At 40.4% G+C, this 13,234-nt stretch overlaps 1 protein-coding gene across 6 annotated transcripts in view; it reads right to left on the bottom strand.

Annotated features, from left to right (window-relative positions):
- LOC126548178 (glucose transporter type 1-like) overlaps positions 1 to 13,234 on the bottom strand; it is a 326,053-nt gene that overhangs the window by 19,547 nt on the left and 293,272 nt on the right. For all 6 annotated transcript variants that reach the window (XM_055063176.2, XM_050196314.3, XM_055063177.2 and 3 more), the window contains 5 exons: positions 11,299 to 11,397; positions 9,550 to 9,762; positions 8,052 to 8,127; positions 6,556 to 6,683; positions 2,692 to 2,911 (listed from right to left, as the gene is read on the bottom strand). In XM_055063176.2, the coding sequence (XP_054919151.1) occupies positions 2,692 to 2,911; positions 6,556 to 6,683; positions 8,052 to 8,127; positions 9,550 to 9,762; positions 11,299 to 11,397 (736 nt within the window). The remainder of the gene's footprint in view (positions 1 to 2,691; positions 2,912 to 6,555; positions 6,684 to 8,051; positions 8,128 to 9,549; positions 9,763 to 11,298; positions 11,398 to 13,234) is intronic.

Raw genomic sequence — 13,234 nt, forward strand, 5'->3', positions numbered from 1 at the left:
GAATCGATACCCGGTTTTCTCTCTCTTTTCGCCTCCATTAGCATGCTGAAAGCTACACCGTGAAGCCAAGAAGGGAAAGCCCCGGCTAAAAGTTAAGTGTTGTGGTGGTAAAAAGCCTCGTCTGCAGCACCCTATGGTGGCTGCGTTATACTACGTTATGCAACATGTCGCTGTCTGTCTTTTTGAGATCACACAGACATACATATTTCATTTATCGAACTCAAAATTATCAATTATGTATTACTGAGAATATTCTCGCCATCACGAGATTGACCAATAGTTTAGCAATAGCCAAAAGAGCCAATAGCCAAGTCGGCTAACTGCTTTCAATCAGTTTTTGATGACAACATTGCGGATACAAAAGCAAGCACCTGTTGACTACTTTTGACACGAGATTGTAAATTTCCTGCTGCAGGCAGTGAAAACAATATTTGGCTCACATGTTCACAGGAGCCTCGCAAACAGATCGGCAACATTTTTTTACTATGTTCAAAAAGTGTTTCATGGCTCTTCTAAGACATTATGAAAAAGTCTTAGATCACCCCTCCCCTGTCAGCCCATACACAAAATTAAACCATTCTTCCACTTCAATTAAAATGCCCACGAACAGATCTTTTAATTTATCATAACACAAAAGAGCTCGAGTGGAACGCAACCAACTATGCTGTGAAAGTCTCTGGTGCTTCATTACCTAGGGTGCACTCTTATTATTCTAAGCAAGTGGTACACTAAGCACTAATTGAATAACATGAGTACATAATTATTGATCAAAATATATATATCATCTTTTTATTAGTTTCTTTTATCATACATAGTTTCAATACTGTGAGACAACAAAAAACTTGATCACAAAATATGAGCCTCTTTTCAAGAGTCAATATAAGCATGCAGAAAAAAAAAAAAAAACGAGTATCATCACAAAATTCAAAATATGTGAAAAATATCACAAGCCACACAATATTACATGCGTTAATTTCACAACAGAAACATTTGCATCATGCAACTTCATAAAAAATAAAACTGATCTTTAGCAGTGTGTTCAATGGGGCTGGTTGCTTCATCTCAGAATAAAAACAGGAACAGCACAACACAGTGCAACTCTTTATTCGCTCTTCCTGTGTTGTGCTGTTCCTGTTTTTATTCTGAAACCGATCTGTTGGTGAAGGTGAACAAACTTACACTTTCACAATCTGAGAATAATTAAACAAATAAATGAACAAACAAAAAACCTTTGGCATACTTAATAAAGGATAAATAAAATCAACTGTGGAAATCATGTTCACCAACCTAACAAGACAGATTGAAGCCACGGTTAATATTGCATGCCCATTTATCATGCTGGATATGACACCAAAATTTTTTGCAAAATTCAAGGTCTGCTATGATATGGTCACGCCTGTGTTTAACATTTCAAATCCAAAGAGACACACCACAAATTCATTAGACATATGCTCGTATAGCTTTGTCCAAAAGAATGCGATCCATTACTGGCCTCATACTTGCAGATGCTACGTAAAGTATTAGCTATTGTTTTTTTTTTTTGCTCAGCATATACTATGCAGTATGCTTTCTTATTTTTTCATGCTTCAGATGAGCTAAGAATTTCAAGTTTTATGCCCCAGTAATCATGCAAACAAGTTGCTTCCAAGATAAGCAAATAAACATTCAAGTCAGGTAGGTCTGATTGAAAACTGATTTAGCAATACATTGCTACAGTAGTACCTCATTACTACTTCAGATCAGTGCAAAATTTTACATGAACTTCAAACTGCACTTCACTAACCTGTACTAGGATAAATCAATGTGAAAACAAATGTCAGCAGAAATGCACTAATATGTGCATATCTTTCTGTTCAAGCAGCTGATCTATACATACTAGCCAAAAGTAACAATTATCAAACATGCTCACAGGTTCCAGTGATGTGCTTCTCTTATTCAATTGGAAGGATGATTCATATACAGTCACCAAGGCTTCAGCAATTTTTATCTTAAGTGTTAAGCACACTACACCTCAACACACACCACAAATGAGCCCATAATCATTTGTTTCCCACAGGCCATTGGTCTTAGCTCCTTCCTAAGACAGGTCAAAAGTCATACATATCAGCTTCAAATTTTCTACTAGCATTCATTTTGAACAATATCTTGCTTAAACAATACTTTGCCTGGGCTTGCAAACGTAACAGTACCTTGCTTAAACAATGCCTGGCAAACAATAGCTTGCTGAAACAGCCCTTGCTTAAGTTATGCCTATTTTTTTCCTCCAAGATAAAATTTACAAAAACATTAAAAAACTTTCAATACTTTCCTGACAACAAAGAACTCTGCAAATACATCATGAACAAATATACCTCCATGCTGTAAAGTACAAGGCACAGTGCTTGCCATTGATACTTAGTGATACTAAAAGTACACAAAAAGCTCTCAAAATGATTTTCAGCTGTGTCTATTCCCCCTTAGATTGTGCTGCATGCAAGTATACTCTGGCCTGCAAAATCAGCAATGGCAATGTTAAAGAAGCTTGAAACAATTGTAAAAGAAACCGAGAGAAAAAGAGAAGGGAAAAATTATTCTAGACCACCTTCAAAGCTTGCCATGCAATCAATCACTCTTCGCAAAGAAATAGATTTTCTTCTCATGGCAACATGAAGGGTAACACTATCTCCGGCATTCACTACAACTAAAACTTACATGTCTCTGGCTTTTCTTCATACACTGCATCCTGGCCAGGTGCCAGAGAGTTGCGTCGTGTGCCCATCCCATTGATGCTGACTACATCATCCCTCCTGAAAAGGGCAGAGATTTCCTCAAAAGTTCTGTTCTTCGTCTCTGGAACTTTTTTGTATGTGAATGTCCAGAAGAAGCCCAGCAGTACAGTAAATGGCAGGAAAGTGTAGTTTCCAAGAGCTGCCTGCAGACCAAACAAAAGCAGTAGGACTCGCATCAGCAACACTGCACCAAACAAGCTATAATGCAAAGTGATTTTAAGGTCTTACAAGATGTACAGGCTGGAGAGAATCTTTAGATCGAGGCTAACAGCTACATGGTACTACACAGAGTACACAGTTGATCATTAGTTGAACATTAGTAAAGCAGACAGCTAATTAAAGGTTTATACTGCATAGCAAGAGACACAGAACAGTAACAATAAAATAGAATAAACTGCAGGACCTATGGCTGTGTGTGTGTGTGCGTGTGCGCACGCGTGTGCGTGTGTGTACACGGGCATGCATGCTCGCAAACAGCAACTGTGCTTTGTATACCTGGCACAGGAACTCGGTAGAGTTATACTGCTGCTGTCAGCAAGTTATACTGCTGCTGTCGTGAACATGCAGACAGCTGCATCCAAAAACTCTAGGGTTCCACATTATCTCTGACTCACTTAAAATGTATGTTTAAACAACACACATTGTGCATTACATTGCATGGTGCTTTAATTAATGCTTTTTTAATGTTTTGTTCGTTTTGCAATTGTAGTTTTGTGTAGAATGTCTGAAACCATTGTTACTTATTTGCTTTGTATTTTCCAAATCCTCTGAATTTGGTTACTAATATTGTATACTACCGTATTTACTTGCATAATGATCACTTTTTTTTTTTCAGAAAGAATTGACGCAAATTAGAGGTGCGATCATTACGCGGGGTACATTTTCCACTATTCTTTTTTTAAATTCCACATTTGCTGCAAGATGAAAACAGGTCAACAAACAGGTGGCTGCTGCTGTAACAGTGCGGGACATCAAAACAAGAATGGTGGCCGACAGTGCAAGCTGAACACGCTGAATGCGATTTCTTTTGCGATATTTTTTTTATGCGGCCTTGTAATGGTCTATATTTTGTCTATAATTTTTCTTCTTATTTATGAACCTCTTGATATTTCATAGGATGTTGTGTGCTCCAATTCGTTTACACTTTTCTAAAGGTTCTTCCTTTTTCACTTTATAATTTGTTTTTACTATGTGCTTGATTACTTGCACGGGATTATTGTAGAGTGGAACGTGCTTCCACAACTTTATCCAATGTCGAAACATGTTCAGTCACTCCCCTTGACCATGCGCGATATCAACTTTACATGCTGCATCATTTCCTTGCATCACATCAGCAGCGCATGCTTCGCAAATGTTTCTTTTTTTGTTTTGTTTGCTTATGCCGTTTGCAATTTGATCTATTATTATGTGTTGATATTTGTTCTCACTGTTCTTACTTACCCTTAACTGGAAGTGCTTTCTTTTTGTCTTGTATAGGTTTTGCACGAGCTTGGGTTTGATATTTTTTTACCCTCTACCATAACAAATCACACACACCAGTACCTCACATTGGTTATTAATGCGGAAGCATTATATGGCTTATGAGGCAGAAGATCGGCGTTGTCTTGACCCCGATGGTCAAAAAAGTTATGCGAGTCAATCGAGGCAGTTGATTATGTCAATTAGGGCAATTGTATTTAAGGCAGAGTAAGTTATGGCAGAGGCAGAGTGAATTAAGGCAGGTTTAATTAAGCTAGAGTGGATTAAGGCACTCAAACACACGACCACTGGTGGGAGTCAAACCCACAACTTCTGGTGTTAATTAGGGCGGTGTTAATTAAGGTTGAGTTAATTAAGGCACTCGAACCCACAACCTTTGTTGGGAGTCGAACCCTCTACCTTTGGTAGGAGTCCAACCCACAACCTTTGGTGTTAATTAGGGCGACATTAAATTAGGATGAGTGAAAGGGCATAGGCATCGCATGGTGGTTGCGATGCTTTTGCATTCATCCACATAGCAATAACTAAGTGCCCCTTGAATTTTGTTCTTTCACTTTTAACCACTGCGGCCTTGGCTGCCAAAGGGCAGAAGTATTGCATGAATAAATTTAGTGCTCAACCTATTCCAGGCTACGCAATCGCTTTGTGTTCCGAGTCGTACCCCTACTCCACAGGCATGCTTCATACAGATCAGCAAAAAAAGTCTTCGTAAACAAATAACACTTTACGCAGCTAGAACCTCGCATCACACCCGTAACAAATACTGCTCTAATGCGGCACAATTAAGTGGCGGCAGAAAATCATTAAAAAAAAGAAGAGAGACATGGCTAAACTACGCTGAACGCGCGTATGTGCTTCGCCAACACGCGGCTGGGCGGCCGAGTGCTGTGCCGTAGCATGAGGACTGCTCGCAGCACCACGGCCCCCATCATTCGGTTACAGTCCTTGCTCCCGTTGGTGGACGGCAGGCTAGCCAATATTCTAGGGACCATAGCGTAGCATTCAACAGATGGTAAGCACGATCATCATCAGCTAGACTTGGCACACGACATATCACTGCAGCAAGCTCGGGGTGCGATCATTACACAGGAAAGAAAAAAAATCTAATTTTGATTACAAAATTCAGGGGTGCGATCATTACGTGAAAGCGATCATTATGGAACTAAATACGGTAGCTTTGTATATATATTGTATACTAGCGTACACTGCTTGAAATTTGTGTACCATAAAATTTTTTCGTGGTTGGTTTCTTTTGGCACTAATACTTTATGATGTTATCATTACAGCACTTAATCTTTGCCCACTGAATTCTTTCTTTGTTTTTCTTGCTTTACTTTTGTATTCTCATATCACCAATATACTGTCACCATTACCTGTTGCACAGGATGCTAACATGAATCCATTATTAACAGGAGGTACCCTTTGCGATTTTCACTTTGATGCTTCGTGAATTATTAAGGCTGTCTACGCATGTTATTATACACAACACTAAAATAATAAACTTCAACTTCACCAAGTGATTATGATTGCCACAGCCTGCTCCTGGTGTGAATGTTATTTTCACAAGAACAACTTGGCAGAGAAGAACATGTACATTGCCCCTAATATTTTATCAATTCATGATAATAAATAGAGTCATAAAAACTTAACTGCTGAAAAGAGCAGTCAGTAGTGCTGACAAGACAATGTCTATGCCATTACATAGATGCCTCTCCTTTGAAGGGGTACCGTCACATTTACTGACTGGGAGCATAGTCGCGCAAATACTATGTACGATTCCACCGAATGATACCTACATTGAAACAGTGACCAGTAAGTGCTGACATTGTTGCAAAAATGTCCTCCTCGTAATGGGAACAGCATGCTTTTAGCACAACGGTGGCGATTCCAAAATGTTTTGCAGGTTTCTCACGCTGCGAACATGATCCTAGGTGCTATGAGCTACCGAACAAAGCCCTCTCATAATGAGTGCTTAAAGTTACAATGTTGCAGGCATATGTTCCTATGCAGCAAGGTTTCATGTTTCATACATACCAGACAATATTGTCTGTAAACACTTATAAAGTAGTTTTTCTCATATGTATATACTTGGTCATTAATGATGTGTCACACGAGTTCCACTCCACTTGTAAAACATAACTTCCAGCACTTGATCAAGTTGGAACTTGAATCCTGCAGCTGAATAAACCACAGACACATTTCGTTTTGCCTTAGACTTATACAGTGACAGTGGTAGTCAAGTAAAAACTGAGGACACAAAGCACTGATAAAAAGTCCACTAAATGCTATTGCACTTGAAGACACAAACCTGCATTGGGGGGAAAATGAGGCTCACGATGAAGTTGGCTGACCAGTTAATGAGGACACCTATGCTCATGGCGGCTGGCCGAGGCCCCTGGGAGAACAGCTCGGCCATGAGCATCCAGGGAATTGTTCCTGTTTAGGTGGCAATGAAAAGCACTTGAGTGGAAGCTGACAGACTTAAAAACAGACTTTCATTCAATTCTAGCATTTTTTCATATGGCAGCTAACACGTGGTGTCAAGCTCTTGAACACATTCTTGAACAAAACAGCCAATCAATTACATAAGTAAATGGTCAAAAATTATATGCACTATCACCATGTGTGCGCTTTGCATAGCAACAAGTGTGAAAAGGCTTTGAAAAGGCACAGAACTTTGTATACCTGATACAGTGAGCTTAAAATTGGCATTTTTATCATCATTGCACCAAACTATGTAAGCTCATAAATTTTGCTCGCATGATGCCCTTGACATTTCACACGAGGAATATTTTGTTCCCATTCACCCATAAAAAAACAGGAAAGAAAAAGTGCACAGCATGCGTAATTAAACTCGGGTTGCATTGCAATAGAGATGGGAAACTAAATTATTAAGCCATAATACGCACACTGACAATGATGTGACTGTGCTACTTGCATAGCTTCTACAGCATTGCAACTTAATTCAGAATTTTAGTGCAGTTAACTGAATAACTGACATTTATTAATTGCTATAAATATGTGGATAATATGAATTACAAGGTTTTAAAACCCCGAAGTAAAGCACACAGTGGCATTGTTTCCAGGATACTTTCATTCCAAATGTTTTCCTATTTATTAATGGAGACACTTTTCAGCCACAAGTGCTTTGTATAAAATTTACATCAATACCAATTACTGGTAGCTCTCATTCTGTGTCCAAAAACCACTATCCCACACATGCCATGGGTATAAGTCTTGTACTTTGAAAAAAAAAAAAAAAAACGGCCATGCATATTGCATTGTGAACAATACTAATTGGTCATCACCAATGGCCACAATGGTGACAATGAAAGCACTGCGATATAAGACACTACAACAGCTGTCAATACGAATAAAGCTGCATACTGTACAAGCTTGTATATTGGTAAAAGTGTCAGTGTCTGCAGCATACAGATTTCTACAGCATAGGAGCATGTTTCCGTAATTATTGTAGTAAAATAGCATACTAATTTTTGCTAAGTTTTTACATAAAGCAACAAGTTGATAAAGAATATCATTTTAACACTACACTGCATTAATTTGTGATGGCCCAACTGCTAGTATCGCTATTTTTTGCGTTTTCATATTGTGTTGCTATAAACATCACTTTACCAAGATTCTGCTGCCTTTCTAAATTAATTCCTTCTGTTATAACTCTAAAGACCCCAACTCTTTAATTCTATAACTTTAGTGTTTATTAGTAAGGTGCTGAGCAATTTTAATACATAGTACTACCCACATTATACATGGCATCATTCATAAAGTAAATTTAAGATGACTCACCTGGACCAATTGCAAAAAAGACTACAAAGCACAAAGTGCTCACTACGCTCATATAAGTGATCCAATGGTACAAGAACTGCAAAAGAGAATAGAACAAATAATCTTCAGGATATGCTGCATAGAAAAAAACGTCATAAACATAAATGAAAGTGCAGCTAGCACATCCACATGAGTAGACAAAACAGGCTCCTTCAACAAAAAGCTGTTCACTGTACGTTGAACATACAATGAGAATACAAATGAACACAGTTCACAAATGTACCCCATCTGTATAAAACACAGGGGCTATCCAAACAATACGAAGGGATCACAGGAAGACAGAGGCTTGAAATAATTACCTATAGTAGGTTAACAAGGGCAATCTTAGTACAGAGGCAACATTTTGACAAGGCTTGTCTTCATAAAAGCCTCACATTTGCTATAACAAAAATGAGCACCCTTGTTGACTTGCTGAAACATTAGCTCCGGGCTGATGCTTCTCTCATTTACTCGCTGTTGATCAACACATGGCCCATGATATATAAGCCAGAAACAGCTTCGAAACAATGCGGCATTAGTAATACATATTTTCCATAACAAAGTTTTACACACAATACAAGTAAGCATTTTACTACAACAGAAGGGCTTGAAAGTGAGTTCATTACATTTGTCTGTCCATTTGTCTTTTCTGTTACACTGTCCTCCTCATTCCACTGCAGTGATTGTAGTTACTGTGCCATTGCTGCCACACCACCTCCTCACCCCAAGCTTACTCCTCACCACGTGACAAAGAAAAATAAAACTTAGTCCATTACCCCTACTGGGCATTGAACCTATGCCACTGATGCAGTTGGGTGCTGGATGCACTAACCACTGAGCTTTCACACGACTCATGCTTAGCACTTTGTGCAGGGTCTTGTGCATGTCGCAGACTAAGAGTCATGGTGTCCGTGTCTGTATTTTGGGGCCAACAGCAGGCAATACGGTCAGACAGCAGAGCTGGTGCGCAATCCAGCAGTCATTCACAAGCAAGGCTTTCAGCACAACAGCCACTTCCAGTGTTCATTTCACAAAAACAGCCCTTCACCGTGTCGGATGTCCATCAATGAAGTGTTGTCATCATGCTGTTGTGCCGTTGTCATCATTATTGTAAGTCTTCATGCAGCCACTGTTGTTGTGCCATGGTCATTACTGTTATGTCACGATCATCGTCATACCATCGTTGTCATAGCCATCACATCATCATGTGGTCTTCACTGAATATAGTTGGGGGACATCTTTCCCAAGGATTGCAGAAGTTTTGGACAAAGGCTTGCAGAAGGTTGGGGATGTAACTGCTGTTGTAGTAAATGAGTTCAGAGCCAAATGAATTGCTAAAGTATGCCGATCCTTTATGTGCAAATACAGGCAACAACAGCAGAGTTCTACGTAAGGCTCACAATGGAGGTGCTGGCACATTCACACTGACTAGAACAAGATACACACGTTCCAGTTCTGCTGTCGGATGCTGTAGTCTTACCTTCACCAGCAGGGAGATAGTGATGAAGATGCTGAAGATGAACATGCCCCCCAGGCCATACAAGTGCAGTGTACGTCGTCCCGCTCGGTCCATCAGCGGGATGGAAACTAGTGTCATGACCACCATGACAACTCCGACTCCTATGGTGGCAAACTTGGCAGTGCTCGGCGGCAGGTTAGCCGCCTCAAACAGTCGTACAGAGTAGTAGAACACCTGAGGAGAATGAATACAATAATGTGATTTCAACTACTGCTCTAACGCAAGCAGTGCAAACCCAAGGATACAACTCAACAATGGCAGACGTTTGAGTTCTGCCATTGAAGAAGAACCTTCCACCAAAATGAGACTGTTACACCTTGATGCACAACATGATTGTGTAGGCATTAAATATATACTTGAACTATATTGCTGCTGATAGCGTGAAATAAAACTTGTCATAGAACTCCCTGGTCATCAGCAGTGTGACTGCATTTGCAATAAAAATGCCACTATTCATAAAGCACTTATTTTCGTAAGCACTTTGACGTCCCGACAATTAGGTCATGTTTAAATGAAGATACAGTTAATTTTGTCAACATCATTGGCAGTGATGAGCAAGCCAGTCAAGTCGTCTCGTACAACAGCCATTGAGCACAACCTGCCTGCGAGACCAAATTCCCTTATATCTTGTCTTTCGATCACTAGGGTGATTTCATATCTGGTGTTATTTCTCAGAATAGGTGCACTTTCAACACCACTTGATTTTATTGTCAGGTCCAAATTGTAGCTGAATTTAGTGACAGCGAAAGAAGCAAACACCTTGACCGACGAGGAGTCGGCAAGCCGGCTCCATGGCAGGCCAAATCAGAAACTGCTGAGAAATTCTCGATGCGGGTGTTGATATACGGCTAGCTGCATGATGGACTGCAGCAGGAATCGTTTTATATAATGCTATGTACATGCCTCGGCCTTCGATCGCTCAGCACAAGGGCAGCTCGCACGCACAATTCGTGTGGCGTGATAGTCCCTTAGCAGACATTGCAGGAATGCTCACATATGCGCAGTTGGCTCCTTGCAATATGCTGACAAGAACATGGAAGCAGCAAAGGCTGACCTTTGGAAATGAACATCTGCATATTGCCTGACCAATCTTGACATAGTGTGGTTTCAATTTCGCAATCAAAATTCCACCTCAATGAAATTTTCACATGTCCCATGAATTTGATTATAGCAGGATTTGACTATGTCTGTCTGCTTTCTTTGGTAATAAATACCTGACACCCAAGGAAACAATCAAGGAAACAATCAAAGAAACAATCAACGAAAGACATTGGTTAATGTCATTTGTATGATGCCTGTGCTTACATAATTTGAATTATGGGGTTTTACGTGCCAAAACCACTTTCTGATTATGAGGCAAGCCGTAGCGGAGGACTCCGAAAATTTCGACCACCTAGGGTTCTTTAACGTGCACCTAAATCTAAGTACATGGGTGTTTTTGCATTTCGCCCCCATCGAAATGCGGCCACCGTGGCCGGGATTCGATCTCGCGACCTCGTGCTCAGCAGCCCAACACCATAGCCACTGAGCAACCATGGCGGGTGTGCTTACATATTTTAATCTTGGACAAAGGAACGTCTTGAGTCAGTCATTTATTTCTTCTCCCCACCTTTGTTCTCAGAGTTCTCCTGTTACAGTTTCTCACCAACAAACACATTAGTGCTGAAAGTAGAATTAATTAAAATAGAGAGCACGAAGGAGGTGACTTACAGCTATGATGCCAGAGAGCTGCTGTGAGAGATGCATCATTACTCCAATCAGAAGTGGTAGCTGGAGTGACCGAGTCGTGATCACTTGCATCATAGTCACCTAAAAAAAAAGTAATGTCATAAAGCGACAACCACGTGCATGCAATATTAAAAAAAATTAAATTATGGGGCTTTATGTGCCAAAACCAGAATTTGATTGAGGCACAGTGTAGTGGGGGACTCTGGAATAATTTGGGCAACAACGGGTTCTTTAATGTGCACCTAAATCCAAGTACACGGGTGCTTTTGCATTTCGCCCCCATCGAAATGTGGTCGTCGAGGCCGGGATTCGATCCTACGACGTCGTGCTTAGCAGCCCAACACTACAGCCAGTAAGTAACTACGGTGGGTATGCACGCAACATTCAAGCGAAGCAACCAGCCCACCCTGTCGCATTGTCGTATCGCAGTGTGGAGCAACCACATGGATGCGACATCGTGAGAAAAAGTAGCGACAAATTTAAACTGTTTTCAAATAAATACGAGTGTGTACCCTTAAAGAAATCAGAAACGTATCTCACGGCCAATGTTTTAGCCAAGGTGTATTAGATCTAGCTTTATTACGCTGTCATCACCAGTGAGACTATTCTATGCTGCCAGCATGAAATGCCGCGGCGCCATCTGGTTAGCAAAACTCAACATACTTTTGCAGCTCTCAGTAATATCCCAGGCACAACAGCGTTAAACAACTAATCTCAATAATAACAACAAGACAATGTTGATACTCTGTCCTCAGCTTGAGATGAGACAAAGTGATGGCCGATTCTACTGCTTATTTTTTGCTGTCACGGTAGAGAGAAGGTTGCAAGAGTGAATTCAGATTGAAATGGGTGGACTGGTTGTTGTCGCATGATCATGCTGTCCCCAGCAGTTGTCGTGTATACTTCCGTGCAACAAGCAAAATTTTCTGGCTGGCCAAAAAACCGGTGATGCAACAAGCAACAGCAATGGATCACTCCCCACAACGACAAAATTTGTTACTCGTCACCATCACTTGCCGGTGTCACTCGCAAATCGCGCGCATGTGGTTTAAAGTCGGACTCACCTATATATATATATATATATATATATATATATATATATATATATATATATATATATATTCAAGTGCCAAGGAAATCCCATTGTTATAACTATATATTGTTAGAACCAGGTAGCACAAACAAAAACCGACAGGACAAACATCCAAACATATTTATTAGACAGAAAGTAGTACAGCCAAACCCACTTACAGCATTGCTAGTTTTAAGAATACTCAGATGTATCATGAACAGGTATCACTCCGTGAAATTTTGTGTGCGTTCTATGGTAAAATAAACCACTTACTACAATGTTCCCATGCCACATTATTAGCTATAAAAATCAAATCAGGCTATTGGGTGTCTGTGCCGAAAAGAAAAGAAACAATATATCTATGAAAAAAAAATGCAAGCCCCCGCATGTGCCTGCGTGCCGCACATCTTCTTCATACCCCCCTTCGTGCCGCACACCCTGCACAGCAGAGCTTTGTTGCATCGCGCTTCACATTGCCGACCCCTCTCCCTTCCACCCTTCTGGTACACAAGTCAAGTGATCTTAAGTTGGAGGGGTGGAAGGCAGATGAGAGGGGCGCGCGAGGCCCACAATCCCTAGGGCAATGCAATGAAGCCATGGCATGTGGGACACATGGCACGCAGATGGATGCGATGGCTCAAGTTGTATTTTTGTTTTGTTTTCCGGGGATTTCACGTTTTTCTTTCTGCCAGAGCACACAGCCAGTAGCCAGATTTATTGCTATAACCGAGAATGCGGCACGTGAGCATTGTAGTAAGCAGTTTATCTTGGCATAGGACACATACAAAAGTTGACGGTGCATCGATTGCTCATTGTTATATCTGATATATTGTTAAAACTGGTATA

The sequence above is a fragment of the Dermacentor andersoni genome, chromosome 1 (genome assembly GCF_023375885.2).
Source record: "Dermacentor andersoni chromosome 1, qqDerAnde1_hic_scaffold, whole genome shotgun sequence".
NCBI classification, from domain to species: Eukaryota; Metazoa; Arthropoda; class Arachnida; order Ixodida; family Ixodidae; genus Dermacentor; species Dermacentor andersoni.